Below are 13410 nucleotides of genomic sequence, written 5' to 3'. Positions count from 1 at the left end.
TTATCCTCTCTTGGTTTATTGCTATGTCCACTTTAGTTTCTATCCTGTTGCTACATTTATTTTATCATTTATTGACCATCAGTAATCTTCACTCATCACCTGCTGCGCCTCCTAATCGTCATGTGTTTCACATCATGTGTTGATTTTTCACTGTTCAGCGTCGGATTCTCTGATTTTATGCCATAATTCACATCTAGTTCGTCGCTCCGTTTTATGTCCAGCTTCTCCTGTTTCAGAGTTTTGCGCAATGTGTGCGTCGTTTCTTTTTTAAGGGCGTCGTTTAGAAATTGTGCCTATTTAAAATTTTTGAAAAAATTCACATATAGATCCACTTTCAGTGATAATTARTCACTTGTGCTGTATTATTAACCTGACTACAATGCACTTACTTAACTTTGTAATGGAAAACCTTTATTCACAGATGTAGGTAGATTCATCTGAATGTCTTCATGTGTGGAGAGATTTCCTGTTTGAGTGAGCAATACTGACTTCAAATGTTGTGCCAGAAGGTTATCAGGCTGCAGATTAATGGTTCAAGCCGGACATCTATTTCCCTTTCACTTTTAAATCTCAATGTCTACTGAATTTATCCTAGACTTCTGTGAACTACATGTATATGTTTAGATTAATTTCCACCTAAGAAATTCTCACTGGAACAATGTACCTAACACTGAAAATGCATTTTCTGTTCCTGTTTAATATAACAAATGAGGGCTGCAATGAGGAGGGGCCAGTGCAACAATAGCAGGGGATGTGTGCCCCGAAAACTCACAAAGGTTCAGAGGAGCAGGAGACACTGACAGAAATGCGGTTTAGCTGCTCATTAATGAACATTTTGCTGCTTTAAAACACCAGATCAATGATGCTAACCTATTAAGGGCAGAGAAATAATCCTCATCACAGCCAGAAGAGGGGAGCAGGTATGTCATCTTTAAAATAGAAGATAAAAAGCTGTTATTTGCTACAACATAATTAAACAACTTGCTACTGATATCTAAAAGTGTTTTGYGCCTAAGATATTTCCTTCCAACTTTTGAAGTGGCAKTATAATGTAAAATCAACTTTTTCGAGATTAAGTTCATTAACTTCATGTTATTCTGTTATCAACCTGAAGTGTGACTCTTCATGGACGCTATAGGAATTATCTACTCTCCCAAGGCAACCATCCGGATTTATCAAACTCTTGGGGAACAGTTTCCAAACTGAGCTTCCACATTACAATGCAGCTGCTCTACCCCGCACCTTCCCTGCTCAACTCCTTCAAACTATCAGCAGGCTCAGTCCTGAAGTTGCAGCCTACAGTGGTTTTAGCCCTGCAGTGAAGCTAGTTAGATGGATATTTTACAGACATACGTTCTGGGACTCAGCTGAGACAGTGATGGCTTTATATGCTGTCTATCACAGAGATGGCAGATTCTGTGTGCTTGGTCCAGAATGTGTTTGGTCACTTAGGGACCATCAACAAATTCCAGTTGGTCAAAACAGAAAAAACAGTCTTTCATTTTTCAGAATTATGTACAGTGTTGGGATAAATATGGTGAACTGAAAGCAGTTTTTGAATCTTTTCCCATACTCTAGTTATTCTATCCTTGAACCCTTTTGTTTCAGTCAGCCTTTTATTTACAAACTTAATGGATTTCACCTCACAGTGAATATCTTATTCAGTCATGTCTTCTCCAAACACTGCGTCCATCATCGCATCCTGGTTAGTTTTGTACTCTCCCTTTGTCTTGTATCAGACTGTTTCTTGTAATCATACCTGTTTTGGGTTCAGGACTGTGGTTGGGTCATGTCTCCCTCCTGTTCTCTGGGAGTGTGTGCGGTCAGACAGGTGCCTTGGCCTGGGGTTTTTTCATCAGGGTAGGTGATTTCATTGTCCAGCTTGTTTTGGGCTCTGTGCCATGGCTGGCACTAAATTTTGCCTTAAGATCCTGGATTATTGTGAGACTTGGCTGTGAATCTTCCGTGGTTCTCTGTCTCCTCCTGTGGCCTCCGGGTGTGCAGACCTGACCTGCGGGTACGGTGTGCACGTCCTGAAGGAGCCGTTGTTTTGTCCTAGTCCTGCTGCTTCATGCTGTTTTCACTTTGGTTGTCATCTACAGAACCGCCTAGGGCAGTGGTCCCCAACCTTTTTATCACCGCGGACCGGTCAAGACTTGGCAAATTTACTGCGGCCCGGACTCCTTAACTGCAGTTTTTGCTATTTTTACAGGCCTCTGACGCATTTTACATGGTCATTGAGCTGCATTGTTAAACTGAAGTTAAGTGTTATTTGAACCTATTAACCGAGAAAGGTTATGAAATCTTGAGGTTAGCATTATGAGGCAGTAGCTTATCGCTTGTAGGGAAATATCACTATGTAAAAAAGGTTTTCTCAGAATTACATTTTATATCAGAACCATCTGGTTCCAATGAGCCAACCTTGACTGCTTTAAACTGTTCAGTTGTGTTTATGCAAGACAAATCATTGAAATGAGTCTTTCATGTTGGTATGAACTGAGACTTTGCGTTTGGGGGGTCTGTCTTGTGGTCTGGAGTCATAATTTTTCCAGAGGCTCCTTTTTTTCCCTGCGGTTTTGTGGAACGTCAGAGTGGCTTCACCACATTCTGCTTGTTTTGGTTGAGCTTCACCATGAAAACCGTTCATCTGGGAAACTATGAAACCAGTGAGAAACTCACAGAGCCTGCTGTCAGAACCCAAGACAAACTTGACAAAAAGTCATGGCAAAAACAGATTTCAAGGAAACATCTAATTGATTTATTACAAACTTTGAAAGTACTCCTTCAGCCATCTTCTTTCCTAGCTTATGTACTGATCCAGATTCTTACTGTGATCCCTGAGAGCTTTTCCTATTCAAATGATTAGATGACCTCAGCTTTATGCTAATACCTACATTGAGAACCCTCAGCCCACAGGCGGTTTCTTCCTCCTCTGCTCTGGTAACTATGCTGGAAACGCTGGGAKATTTTCCATTTCATTCTTGGAGGAAACCTYYTTGGCTGTGTTTCTTAAGAACCAAGTCACTATGTTTCTTCTCCAACTTTGGAAAAATGAAATGTGAATGACTTGCATATGGGGAGCACCAGGAGAAATTAGATGAGGTTTGTGGTGGGGCTCCTTCATAAGACCAGAGCAAAGCAGGGATGACAGAGAAGATGTGGAGTCAGAATTACAAACAGACTAAACCAATGCTTGTTAATAAATTGATTCCATTCATTGGAATATACAAAAATATTTTGAGGCACTTGTTAATCCATGCAAAAAATGAATGCCTGACTGTGTACTAACAACTTTACAATTATTTTAAGTTAGATGGTTAAGTTTTAATATTCTCCATTTTCATCATTTTCTAATTCTCTTASATACCTAATGGGGTTTTGTCATCTGTAAACCTTACTTTGATTCATTACACACATAGTAACTGATTATTCAGTTACTATGTGTGTAATGAATCAAAATAAGTTTCACTTTCTGAAATGAATGACAAGCAACATTAAGCTTTTCAATATTTTTAAAAGACAGGCTATCCTAATTAAAAATRAAAAAACAAATATTGTAAACGCTCTCCTTTCTATTTTACASATCAGATAAAGGTTTTATAAATCTAAAAGTGGTTTTGTGTTGAATTATCCACTTTACATGTGACCATCCATCTATAAAAAAATCCAACGTCAGTGGCTTRTATTAGTTATGATCTATATCTCATGACATGTGAGAGTTGGAACCAGTTTATCTCATACATGAGTTCCTCTGTCCAGCTCCTGCTCAATAAAAGTCTGACTTGTGAACAAGAAACCAAGATACTTTTAACTGACTCAATAAACCCAGTGAATTATTATTAATGCCTTTATAAGTATGGCTGCACAGTGGCGCAGTTGGTAGAGCTGTTGCCTTGCAGCAAGAAGGTTCTGGGTCCGATTCCCGGCCCCGGTCTTTCTGCATGGAGTCTCCATGTTCTCCCTGTGCATGGTGGGTTTTCTCCAGGTACTCCGGTTTCCTCCCACAGTCCARAAACATGACTGTCAGGTTAATTGGCCTCTCCAAATTGTCCCTAGGTGTGAGTGAGTGTGTGTGTGCATGGTTGTGTGTCTCTGTGTTGCCCTGCGACAGACTGGCGACCTGTCCAGGGTGACTCCGCCTCTCGCCCAGAACGTTAGCTGGAGATGGGCACCAGCACCTCCTGACCCACTGAGGGACAAGGGTGCAAGAAAATGGATGGATGGATGGCCTTTATAAGTTTTTAGACTTGCGTGAAGATGAAGCTTAGTGAATGGCAAATTCTTCTGACATAAACATGAATGTATACTTTTCAATAAGAATGTGCACTTTAACAAAACATTTGTAACAGTAGTGTAGACATGACTTGGGGATAAGATCAGAAAGACAAAAAAAAAACAACAAAAACCTGGATTTGGTTGGTTGTGGTGTGACAAAGTGTAGCGTAAACTGAACAGTGAATTGTCCTGTGACGAGTTTGCTACTTCATGAAAACTCAAAACAAACCCAAAAAATGGTCAAAACACACTTCAGAGATCCAAATATAGATTATGCAAAGGAAAGATGCTTTTCTGCCTAACAAATCAATCCTCAAGCTGSAGCTGATCCAGAAGCTGCTGCTGCAGTTCTGACTAAAACCAGGAAGATAGAGACATAACTCCAGTTTTAAAGTCCCTCCTCTGGCTCCCTGTAGCTCAGAGAATAGACTTTAAAATACTGTTGTTAGTTTATAAATCACTGAACGGTTTARCACCACAATACATTAAATATCAGTTGTTGTATCAACCTTTCAGACCCCCGTGTTGGGGTCCAGGGTTTTGGGATGGTGGGGTTGCTGTCTCACTTTTAATCCACCAGAGGGAGTCCTGAGGCTGTTACCTGGAGGGTTGGTCTTCAACTCCTGATCCAGCACACCTGCTGCTAATTTGTCAGCTCCTATATTAGGAGGGAGTCGCCATCACTTCACTGCCAGAGTGTCACCTATGTTTGGTACTTCAGGCCCCAGAGTTTTCTTCTCTGTACTCACCTTGTTGAGAATTCTCCTTGTGAACCTTTGTGTGCCTCTTCCTCAGGTGCTACCTTCAAGAAACTGCTAACCATCCAGAAATCAAGTCAGACGGTTGGTTTCCTGAATCTGATCCTCGTGACGCTGACAAGACACCCGAGCTACCTGTGCATCTAAGCAGTGGATTCCCCCACTTACCAGTCTGCCCTCCAACGCCGCCTCTCCAGCCGTCCTCTTCCTCCCATCAAGCCCTGGACACCCCCAGACGCCTTTCCCCCTGGTCCGGACCCTCTCCAAACCACGTAAGCTCCACCTGACTCCTTTTCTTCTCCCTAGTCTGAAGATTCCTACTGAGCTTGAACTAACCATACCTGTCCTCCTGTGCTAAGATATTTGGTGGGTGCCGTTGAAGAGATCCTGGACCTAAACACTGATCACTCGCCTTCCTGTTTTGTTTCTTTGCAATAAACCCCTTACATTTAAAACCAGTGTTCTGAGTTGTGTTCTGCATGTAGGTAAGAAAATTAGAATCCAACATGACGCCCTGAGGTTCTGGTTCTGCTTTGCATCCCCAGAACCAAATAAGGAGAAGCAGCATTCAGCTTCTATGCAACACAAATCTGGAACAAACTTCCAGAAAACTGTAAAACAGCTGAAACACTGAGTTCCTTTAAATCTCGGCTATAACCCCTCCTGTTTAGAGTTTTATTTGAGACATAATCAATTACGAATTTAATGATGGCACTTGACTTAATGTAATGTTTTGATTGGTGATTCTGTTACATGAATTTGTTTTTTCTTTTTTGTTTTATGATTGAAAAGCCTTGTTGCGCAATGTGCTATATAAATAAAATTAGATTTTCCCATGAATATCAGATTTCTGTAAGAAGTCCATAGCAGACTTCATATTTTTTAAGTTAAAATAAATTCATTTATTTTTTGTCTTGTTTAACAAATCTCTACTGGGTGTTCTTGATACAACAGTGAGAAACTTGCCATTTTCTGACCTTTTGGATTTTCATCCATTTCATGACAGTTTGATTTCATTTAATGTGTTTTTATTGCTTTTACTAATTTTTTAAAACTAATTTTACTATGAAGCAATTTGTGACTGCTGTATGAGAAAGATGCTAGATGAATAAAATGGACTCACTATTTTTTTCCAAGCAGTCTTTCTGAGAACAAAGTCGGCTTGTGCTTTGCTGTGGAATCTGAAGCTCTCACTTCAGTGGCAATTGCTCATGATGTTCAAAGGCCTGGCTGATTATCCTTGTTCATTGATGCTCAAATGATCTTACTGAACATCTCATTTCTTTTTTTCTCCCCATCTCACTAATTGCTTCATGAAGAATCATCAGCCATGGTGCAAATAGGACTCCACCTCCTGCCACTGGTCCTTTGGCTTGGCACAGAGGAAAAGCTCCAAGTTCAAGGCCACAAAACAAAACCAGCTCAAGCACCTTTGATCCCTCATCTGCCTTTTGTTGTAGTCTGGAATGCCCCTACCGAGTCATGTCGCCTTCGATTTAAGGTGGATCTAGACCTCAGCATTTTTGACATTGTAGCAAACCTTAATGAAACACTAAGCGGACCGAATGTCACAATATTCTACCATGGTCATCTGGGATACTACCCATACTTCTCCAGCTCAGGTGTTGCTATCAATGGTGGCCTGCCACAGAACCAGAGCATTTCCAAACATCTGAACAAGGCCCGAGTGGACATCGACAAGCTAATACCACACAAGGATTTTCGAGGCCTAGGTGTCATTGACTGGGAGAACTGGAGACCTCAGTGGGTACGAAATTGGGGTTCCAAAGACATCTACCGTAAAAAGTCCAAGGAACAGATCCACAAGCTCCACCCACACTGGCCAGAAAGCAAAGTTGAAAAAGAAGCAAAGGATCGTTTTGAAAAGTCAGGGCAAGCTTTCATGAATCTCACTTTGGCACTGGCTGAAGCGCGGAGACCAGACGGTTTGTGGGGGTTCTATCTTTTTCCAGACTGTTACAACTATGGCTACAAACAACACCCACAATGCTATACTGGTGAATGTCCCAATGTTGAACATGTACGCAATGACCATTTAATGTGGCTCTGGAAAAAAAGCACAGCCCTCTACCCATCCATCTACCTGGACTTTGAGCTGAAATCTTCCTCAAACACCATTAAGTTTGTTCACTATCGAGTGAAAGAAGCCATGAGGATTGCAACCATTGCACGTACAGACTACACATTGCCTGTCTTTGTCTACTCCAGACCTTTTTATGCCTACACCTTTGTTGTGCTTTCAGAGGTATGTTTTCAGTATTTCAATGTAAAATTGAATTATATACTGCATCACAATTTTAAAGTTTCTTTGTGCAATTTCAACAGATAAACCCAAACTATCTGTTATAATAGGGGTTCAAGCCCACTTTAGCAAATTTGGACTTGCATTCATCTCCTGTRMCCYGCTGATTGGCCAAATATTATCTGAATCAACAGTTGAAGGAAAATGGTGTTTCTAGGCTTTGAAAATTCTGTGTAAGCACATTTTGAGTCATTTAAGTGTTATGCACAATTACTTTCTACTGTTATGTAGAGTGACTAAATGTCCTCTTTTCCCCTGACATGTCCACTGTTGAAGTTCTGTCCAGGATACGGGAGGTTTCTTTGAAGATTTTCAGGTGTTCAGTGTTTTCCAGCGGACCGCATACTTGTACTGACTGGTGAGATGCATGGAGTATCAGAGCCCCTCTTTTATTTGATGTCCTCCCAGAGCTRCCCAGCAAACCCTGATGAAGTACAGTGACAGGGTGGGAGGGGTGCAGAGCAGAGACGCATACATACAGAATATACAGAACAAGGTGGGCAGTGTAGCTTTATGAATGAACAACAGTTTATCTATTGACTGAGGAGAACAAAGACATGAACTAAACACTAGACAGCGATAAACAATATATAAATGTTCTTAAAGTGTCTTTGTGAGACTGCTGGTATTGATTTTTACTATTACATTGAATATAATTTCAGAATTTTAGGTAAGTTTTTGTCCAGTTTGGCTAAAAAGTTAACTTATTTTTACAGGTTAATTTTCTAAACTATAGAAGAATATTAGGGATGCACTGATGTGGAAAATTTAGGCCAATATTAATAGCTGATATTAATCCTGATGTTTGGCAGTATTAACTGATATCATGTATATTATACATATTTTTCTACACTTTTGTCATTTCAAAGTGATCACACTACCTACATTGCTTCTCTGCTTCAGTTAAACAACCCATAATTTTGTACTGCATCAATAAAATTGTCACCAAATACTACATGACCCCCCCCCCGTGTCCCTCCAAAACACAAAAGACAACAAGATGAAGATAAACACAGGTTTTTCAAATCGACCAAGTTTTACTTATTGGACCAATACCAGCAGTGACGTGTAGCGAGGTTCATAGCTGGTGAGGCACTGACTTAATCATAATCAGATTGACAGATATAGAACCCCTGCTTGTTATTGTTTACATATGGAAATTATATGCATGTGCACAACGCTGACGGGCAAAAAGACAATTCTTTTATATGATATCCACAGCTGTGCTGCTGCCATGGAATAATGAAGCTTGGAAATGAACAGTGATGGCATAGTTACTTTGAAATGTAACTTAGTTAGATTACTGATTACTTGACTTGGAAAGTAACTAAGTTACATTAAAAGTAACATTTTTAGTTACTTTCATCAGCTGCTAACAACAACGCTCTGCCACCTGTGAAAATTACATTGATCTTTGCCAATACTTAATTGCAAGTTATTTTATAATGGTAACATCAACAACGTGTCTCCACCTATATGGTTGAACTGAAGGGGAGATTATTTAATGGTTACAACAGTACACAAAAAAAAACGTTAGTAATCTGTGCGTGTTTTTGTGTTCCAGTATTGTCTGTAGGATTTTAGACCCCTCTCTTCCCCCACCCCAGCCTCCAGGTTCTGTGTTACGGCCCTGCGTTTGGTGTCACAGCACACAGCGCTCCTCCTGCTGCTCCACAACTCAGATAGTTGCTGCACAGACTTGTGACGCTTATCTTAATATTAATAATTATAATGGCATTTAGCTGCACAGCTTTACAGACTTGTTAACCCTCTATGGCATGACGTTGCCCTCATATCTGTACCTCACGTTGCTCCTTTATTTTTTAGGAGGGATGATTTAAAGTACCACCAGGTATATTTTTGTCCAAATAAAAGAGGTATTGAGGTTCATGAGACCTTTTTATGAAGCAGAGGTGATGCTACACCTGGCCTCCTACTTGTAAGTTATACATCACGTTTCTTCATGCTTAAATTTGGGTAACTCTAAAAATATTGTCATGTCTGTGAGTAAGTAAAGAAGCGTTGTAGGTCATTTCAAGACAATTTTTTGTATAATTTCTATGCTAAAACTGTTTGTTTTGTTTGTTGCCTCAGGGCAACATTGCGCAGTTTAGGGCCCTTTTGTTCAGGCAATATTATTCTAGTGCATTGATATGCAGTTGATTACAAAATAATGATCACAGCCACATTTTTTTTTACTTTATTATTGACTAACAGCAACAGGAGATGGATGAAAGGTCATTTCATGGACAAAAGGTGCCTGGTTCATAAGCTGGAGTCATTCCCGATGAAAACATGAAGATCCACTGTACAACCATTATTTCATTGTTTGTTTATCCTCAAAACTAACGTCAGTCCCGAAGGGTGAAGAGCTGGCCATCAATGAACAAATGGTCCTATTCCAAGTCAGGCAAAAACTGAAGCAATACGTGCCAAACCCAAAAATATGGGTCTGCAGGGAACTTCATATGACTGGTGCAGATGGTTCTCCTTACAACTTGAAAACCTACACAGGGCGATTCTAACATTACACACGTACAAACACACAAACGCTCATTTTAATCATTTGCTTAAATGTACCACTCATTAATGAAAGTTAGTTGTTCATTTTATATTTGGTGAGCTGAAACCATGTCTGATTTATTTTTGTCCAAAAAAAACAAAACATAGTTTTTGTTTGATTTGTATTTTACTTCTCATAATCACTGTAGAAAACCTTGGTGTTTTTTTAGACCCCTCATAGCACCAAGAGAGGTGTCAGGGTCCGATTTTATGATTGATACATAATTAAGGGCCACCAAGCTCCCAAAGAAAGCCGGAAAATATTTTTTCCCCAAAAATATAAAAAGTTATACCATAGAGGGTTAATTTGTGGCTGTTTAAAGGTTTATTGCGTTGTTCATATTAGTCTCAATGTTTGCAGTTTTCTGGAGCGCACCGTGAAGCTCCACGTCATTCAGACTACTAACATACTACTGCAGCATTCCGTCTGTTGCAGTAGTATGTTAATGTTTTTTGCAATTATTAAGTGATTGCTGTGGTAGATTATAGCTACCGCTGCTATTAGCTAACAGCTGCTTGCAGATTATGTTTCTTTTCTGCATTCCTTACACAAGCAAATTGTAGCCCACAAAACGCACATTTCATCAAAAAACTAAACTAAAAATGTTATTGCTGTCTTACCGTTACTCCTTAATTAAGCTAATTTATTTTTAGACTTGCTTTGGCTAGCTGCTATGCTGTAAGAGGACATAGTGACCACTTCTAACTCTGACATATCATCGTACTCCCTCCATTGATGCATATCTGTAGTTTTTCTGCCATTCATTTTTTGTCATCTGTTTTTTTCTCTTTATAGAAGCGATGTCTTATACTTAGGTGACTGTGTGTCTGTTCTACTGGGCGGGGGGTGTTGGCTGAGCTATTGTTGCCTTTAACTTTATGTCCTTTCTACAGATGGCACAGCTATTGCTGTATTTCAGTTTAAATGTACCATTGCTCCAACTAAGTGTATGCACAGTCTCTTACTGGGGACCAAACCCCCAGTAAGTTGGTAAGTTGTGGCAAATGGCTTCTCACATTAAGCCTGATTCTGCTGCAGGTTTCTTCCTGTTAAAGATACAACTAACTCAAAGCTCATCTGTTAGCTGTGTTTCTATCCTAGATGAAACCACTATTGCTGCCATAAACTATTTTTTTCTCTGATTTTTTCCAACATAGAAAGTACTCCTGGACCAGTGAATCTGTGTTTTTGTGTCTGTTGGCAGGTGGCTTCTCACATTGAGCCTGATTCTGTTGCAGGTTTTTTCCTGTTAAAGATGTAGTGTGTAACTTTTATGAAAAATGTTACAGAATGCAATATGTAAACAAAACATTTTTGATAGAAGTCACATACTGCCAACTTAAAAGGGAAATGTTTCTTTCTACTGTTACAGGTTGCATGTTCAGTATGATGAGTTCCTGCAAAGTTTATCTCTTCATTTGCAAAAATCTCAAATTTACACTGTCCTTCCATGTTCATTCAGGAGTAATTGCAGTAGAACCAAATATTAATGCAATTTGATGGAGTTTCTTAGATAAATAACCTTTTTGTCCATGTAAATATTAACTACTCGACTGAAAGTTTTCATTTTGTTAAAGAGTGACTTAGTTCATACTATCGGGGAGAGTGCTGCTTTGGGAGCATCAGGTGTTGTCCTTTGGGGATCATCAGAGTATGCTCAGTCAAAGGTAAATGTTAAAAGCAAAGCAAAGAAAACTGTAAGCAATTTAAAATAGTCTTCTATAATACTAAAATGTTTTGAAGTTATCACTATCCTTTAATTCTTTATTTTTTGCTGATTTTGCATGGAAGGAGATAAGTTCTTATTTAAGATCATTGACAATGTCTCGTTCTATTCTTCTTGTAGAGAAACTGCCTTACTGTAAAGAAGTACATTGATGGACCATTAGGACATTATGTCATTAATGTCACTGCAGCMGCTAAATTATGCAGCAAAGCACTATGCAAAAAGAATGGAAGATGTGTCCGCAAGAGCCTGGACTCGCGTTACTATCTCCACCTCAACCCACGTTACTTTCACATCCACCATAACCCAGCCCCTGGTCACCCTCGCTTTGAGGTAAGGGGTCACCTCAACAGCCATGACATCCTGGACATGAGGCACAAGTTCACCTGCCAGTGCTACCAGGGCTGGACTGGTGTTTACTGTGAGATCCCACAGACACAGCCACCACATCTATCCCCTCCTGTCCCTTGGGGCAAAAGCCTGGTGGCATATATTATGCTCCCCCTTTCTGTCCACTTCCCTTGTCTGTGCATTATCATGTTCTTGGGACTCTGTCTGGTCATTCTGTAGACATAAAAAATATCATAACTCCATGGTATTTTCAGTGTTCAGTTTAAACTAATTAAGCTTGAGAGCAGCCCTCAGCAACCCTGGACACATTAACAGTCCAATGACAATAATTCCAGATTTGATTTTTGAATTGTATGTCTGTTCCTATCATTGTACTGCTGCTGATTACAAGGTTTCAATGCGTTGATTGGTTTTTGGATATGGACAATTCCAAGTGAGGACAATTCCAAGGGCCCTGGACAGACAGGGGTCCCCACAAAAGAGGTTTTTTTGTTCACAGAAATAGAAAAAAATTAAGACCCTGTCAATTACAAAATTCATCATGTTCCGTTTTAAAAAATTGTTTTTAGCAGTAAAAATTACATGTTACCCCTCCTAGACTAAAAAGCATACATTTATATTTGCACTGAATTTTTTCCTGGATCTGCATGCAATAGTTTGTTCCTGCTTGGAGCGCTTGAAGGTGACAGTGGTCAGCAGCTTGAGGTACCTAAATGCGGGCAGGGAACCAATCATGGTGGGCCCGCAGCCTCAAAGAGTGAACCCACAAAATCTAACCTCTATATCTTTAACCCATGTCCCGTAAAAAAGGTGAGCAACACTGTGTTCAATGACAAGCTAGTTAGCATCATTCCTGTGAGTCTATAGGGGTTTCTCTGTGTCTTTGCTCTTTTTACAATTGCATAACAAAAACAATATATTTATTACTGACAGAAATTCAAACAATCTTTATATAATGACAATGAAAAACAGCCTCCTGTCTGGACTTAAAGCAATCCAAACAGTTTTACCTTTACTTGCATTGAAATTACAGTTATATGTTGTCACGTTGGGCTGCACAGTGGCGCAGTTGGTAGAGCTGCTGCCTTGCAGCAAGAAGGTTTTGGGTTCGATTCCCGGCCTGGGGTCTTTCTGCATGGAGTCTCCATGTTCTCCTTGTGCATGGTGGGTTTTCTCCAGGTACTCCGGTTTCCTCCCACAGTCTAAAAACATGACTGTCAGGTTAATTGGTTTCTCCAAATTGTCCCTAGGTGTGAGTGTGTGCATGGTTGTTTGTCCTGTGTGTCTCTGTGTTGCCCTGCGACAGACTGCTGACCTGTCCAGAGTGACCCCGCCTCTTGCCCGAAACGTTAGCTGGAGAGGCACCAGCAACCCACCTGACCCCATTAAGGGACAAGGGTGCAAGAAAATGGAT

The 13410-nt window shown here is 40.1% G+C and overlaps 1 protein-coding gene across 3 annotated transcripts in view; it reads left to right on the top strand.

The window, feature by feature from the left end:
* hyal6 (hyaluronoglucosaminidase 6) overlaps window positions 1-12833 on the top strand; it is a 25261-nt gene extending 12428 nt beyond the window's left edge. Inside the window, exons 1-5 of one of the 3 annotated variants that reach the window (XM_008411243.2) lie at window positions 793-920; window positions 5071-5305; window positions 6353-7299; window positions 11497-11586; window positions 11766-12833. In XM_008411243.2, the coding sequence (XP_008409465.1) occupies window positions 6364-7299; window positions 11497-11586; window positions 11766-12215 (1476 nt within the window). In that variant the 5' untranslated portion in view covers window positions 793-920; window positions 5071-5305; window positions 6353-6363 and the 3' untranslated portion in view covers window positions 12216-12833. Of the gene's footprint in view, window positions 1-792; window positions 921-5070; window positions 5306-5392; window positions 5445-6352; window positions 7300-11496; window positions 11587-11765 lie in introns of those variants that run through there. The other 2 variants (XM_017305365.1, XM_017305366.1) reach the window with 2 other exon arrangements.
* The last annotated feature ends 577 nt before the right edge of the window (window positions 12834-13410 follow it).

The sequence above is a fragment of the Poecilia reticulata genome, linkage group LG6, assembly GCF_000633615.1.
Source record: "Poecilia reticulata strain Guanapo linkage group LG6, Guppy_female_1.0+MT, whole genome shotgun sequence".
Taxonomy (NCBI): Eukaryota; Metazoa; Chordata; class Actinopteri; order Cyprinodontiformes; family Poeciliidae; genus Poecilia; species Poecilia reticulata.
This window is presented reverse-complemented; position numbering and strand designations above follow the sequence as displayed.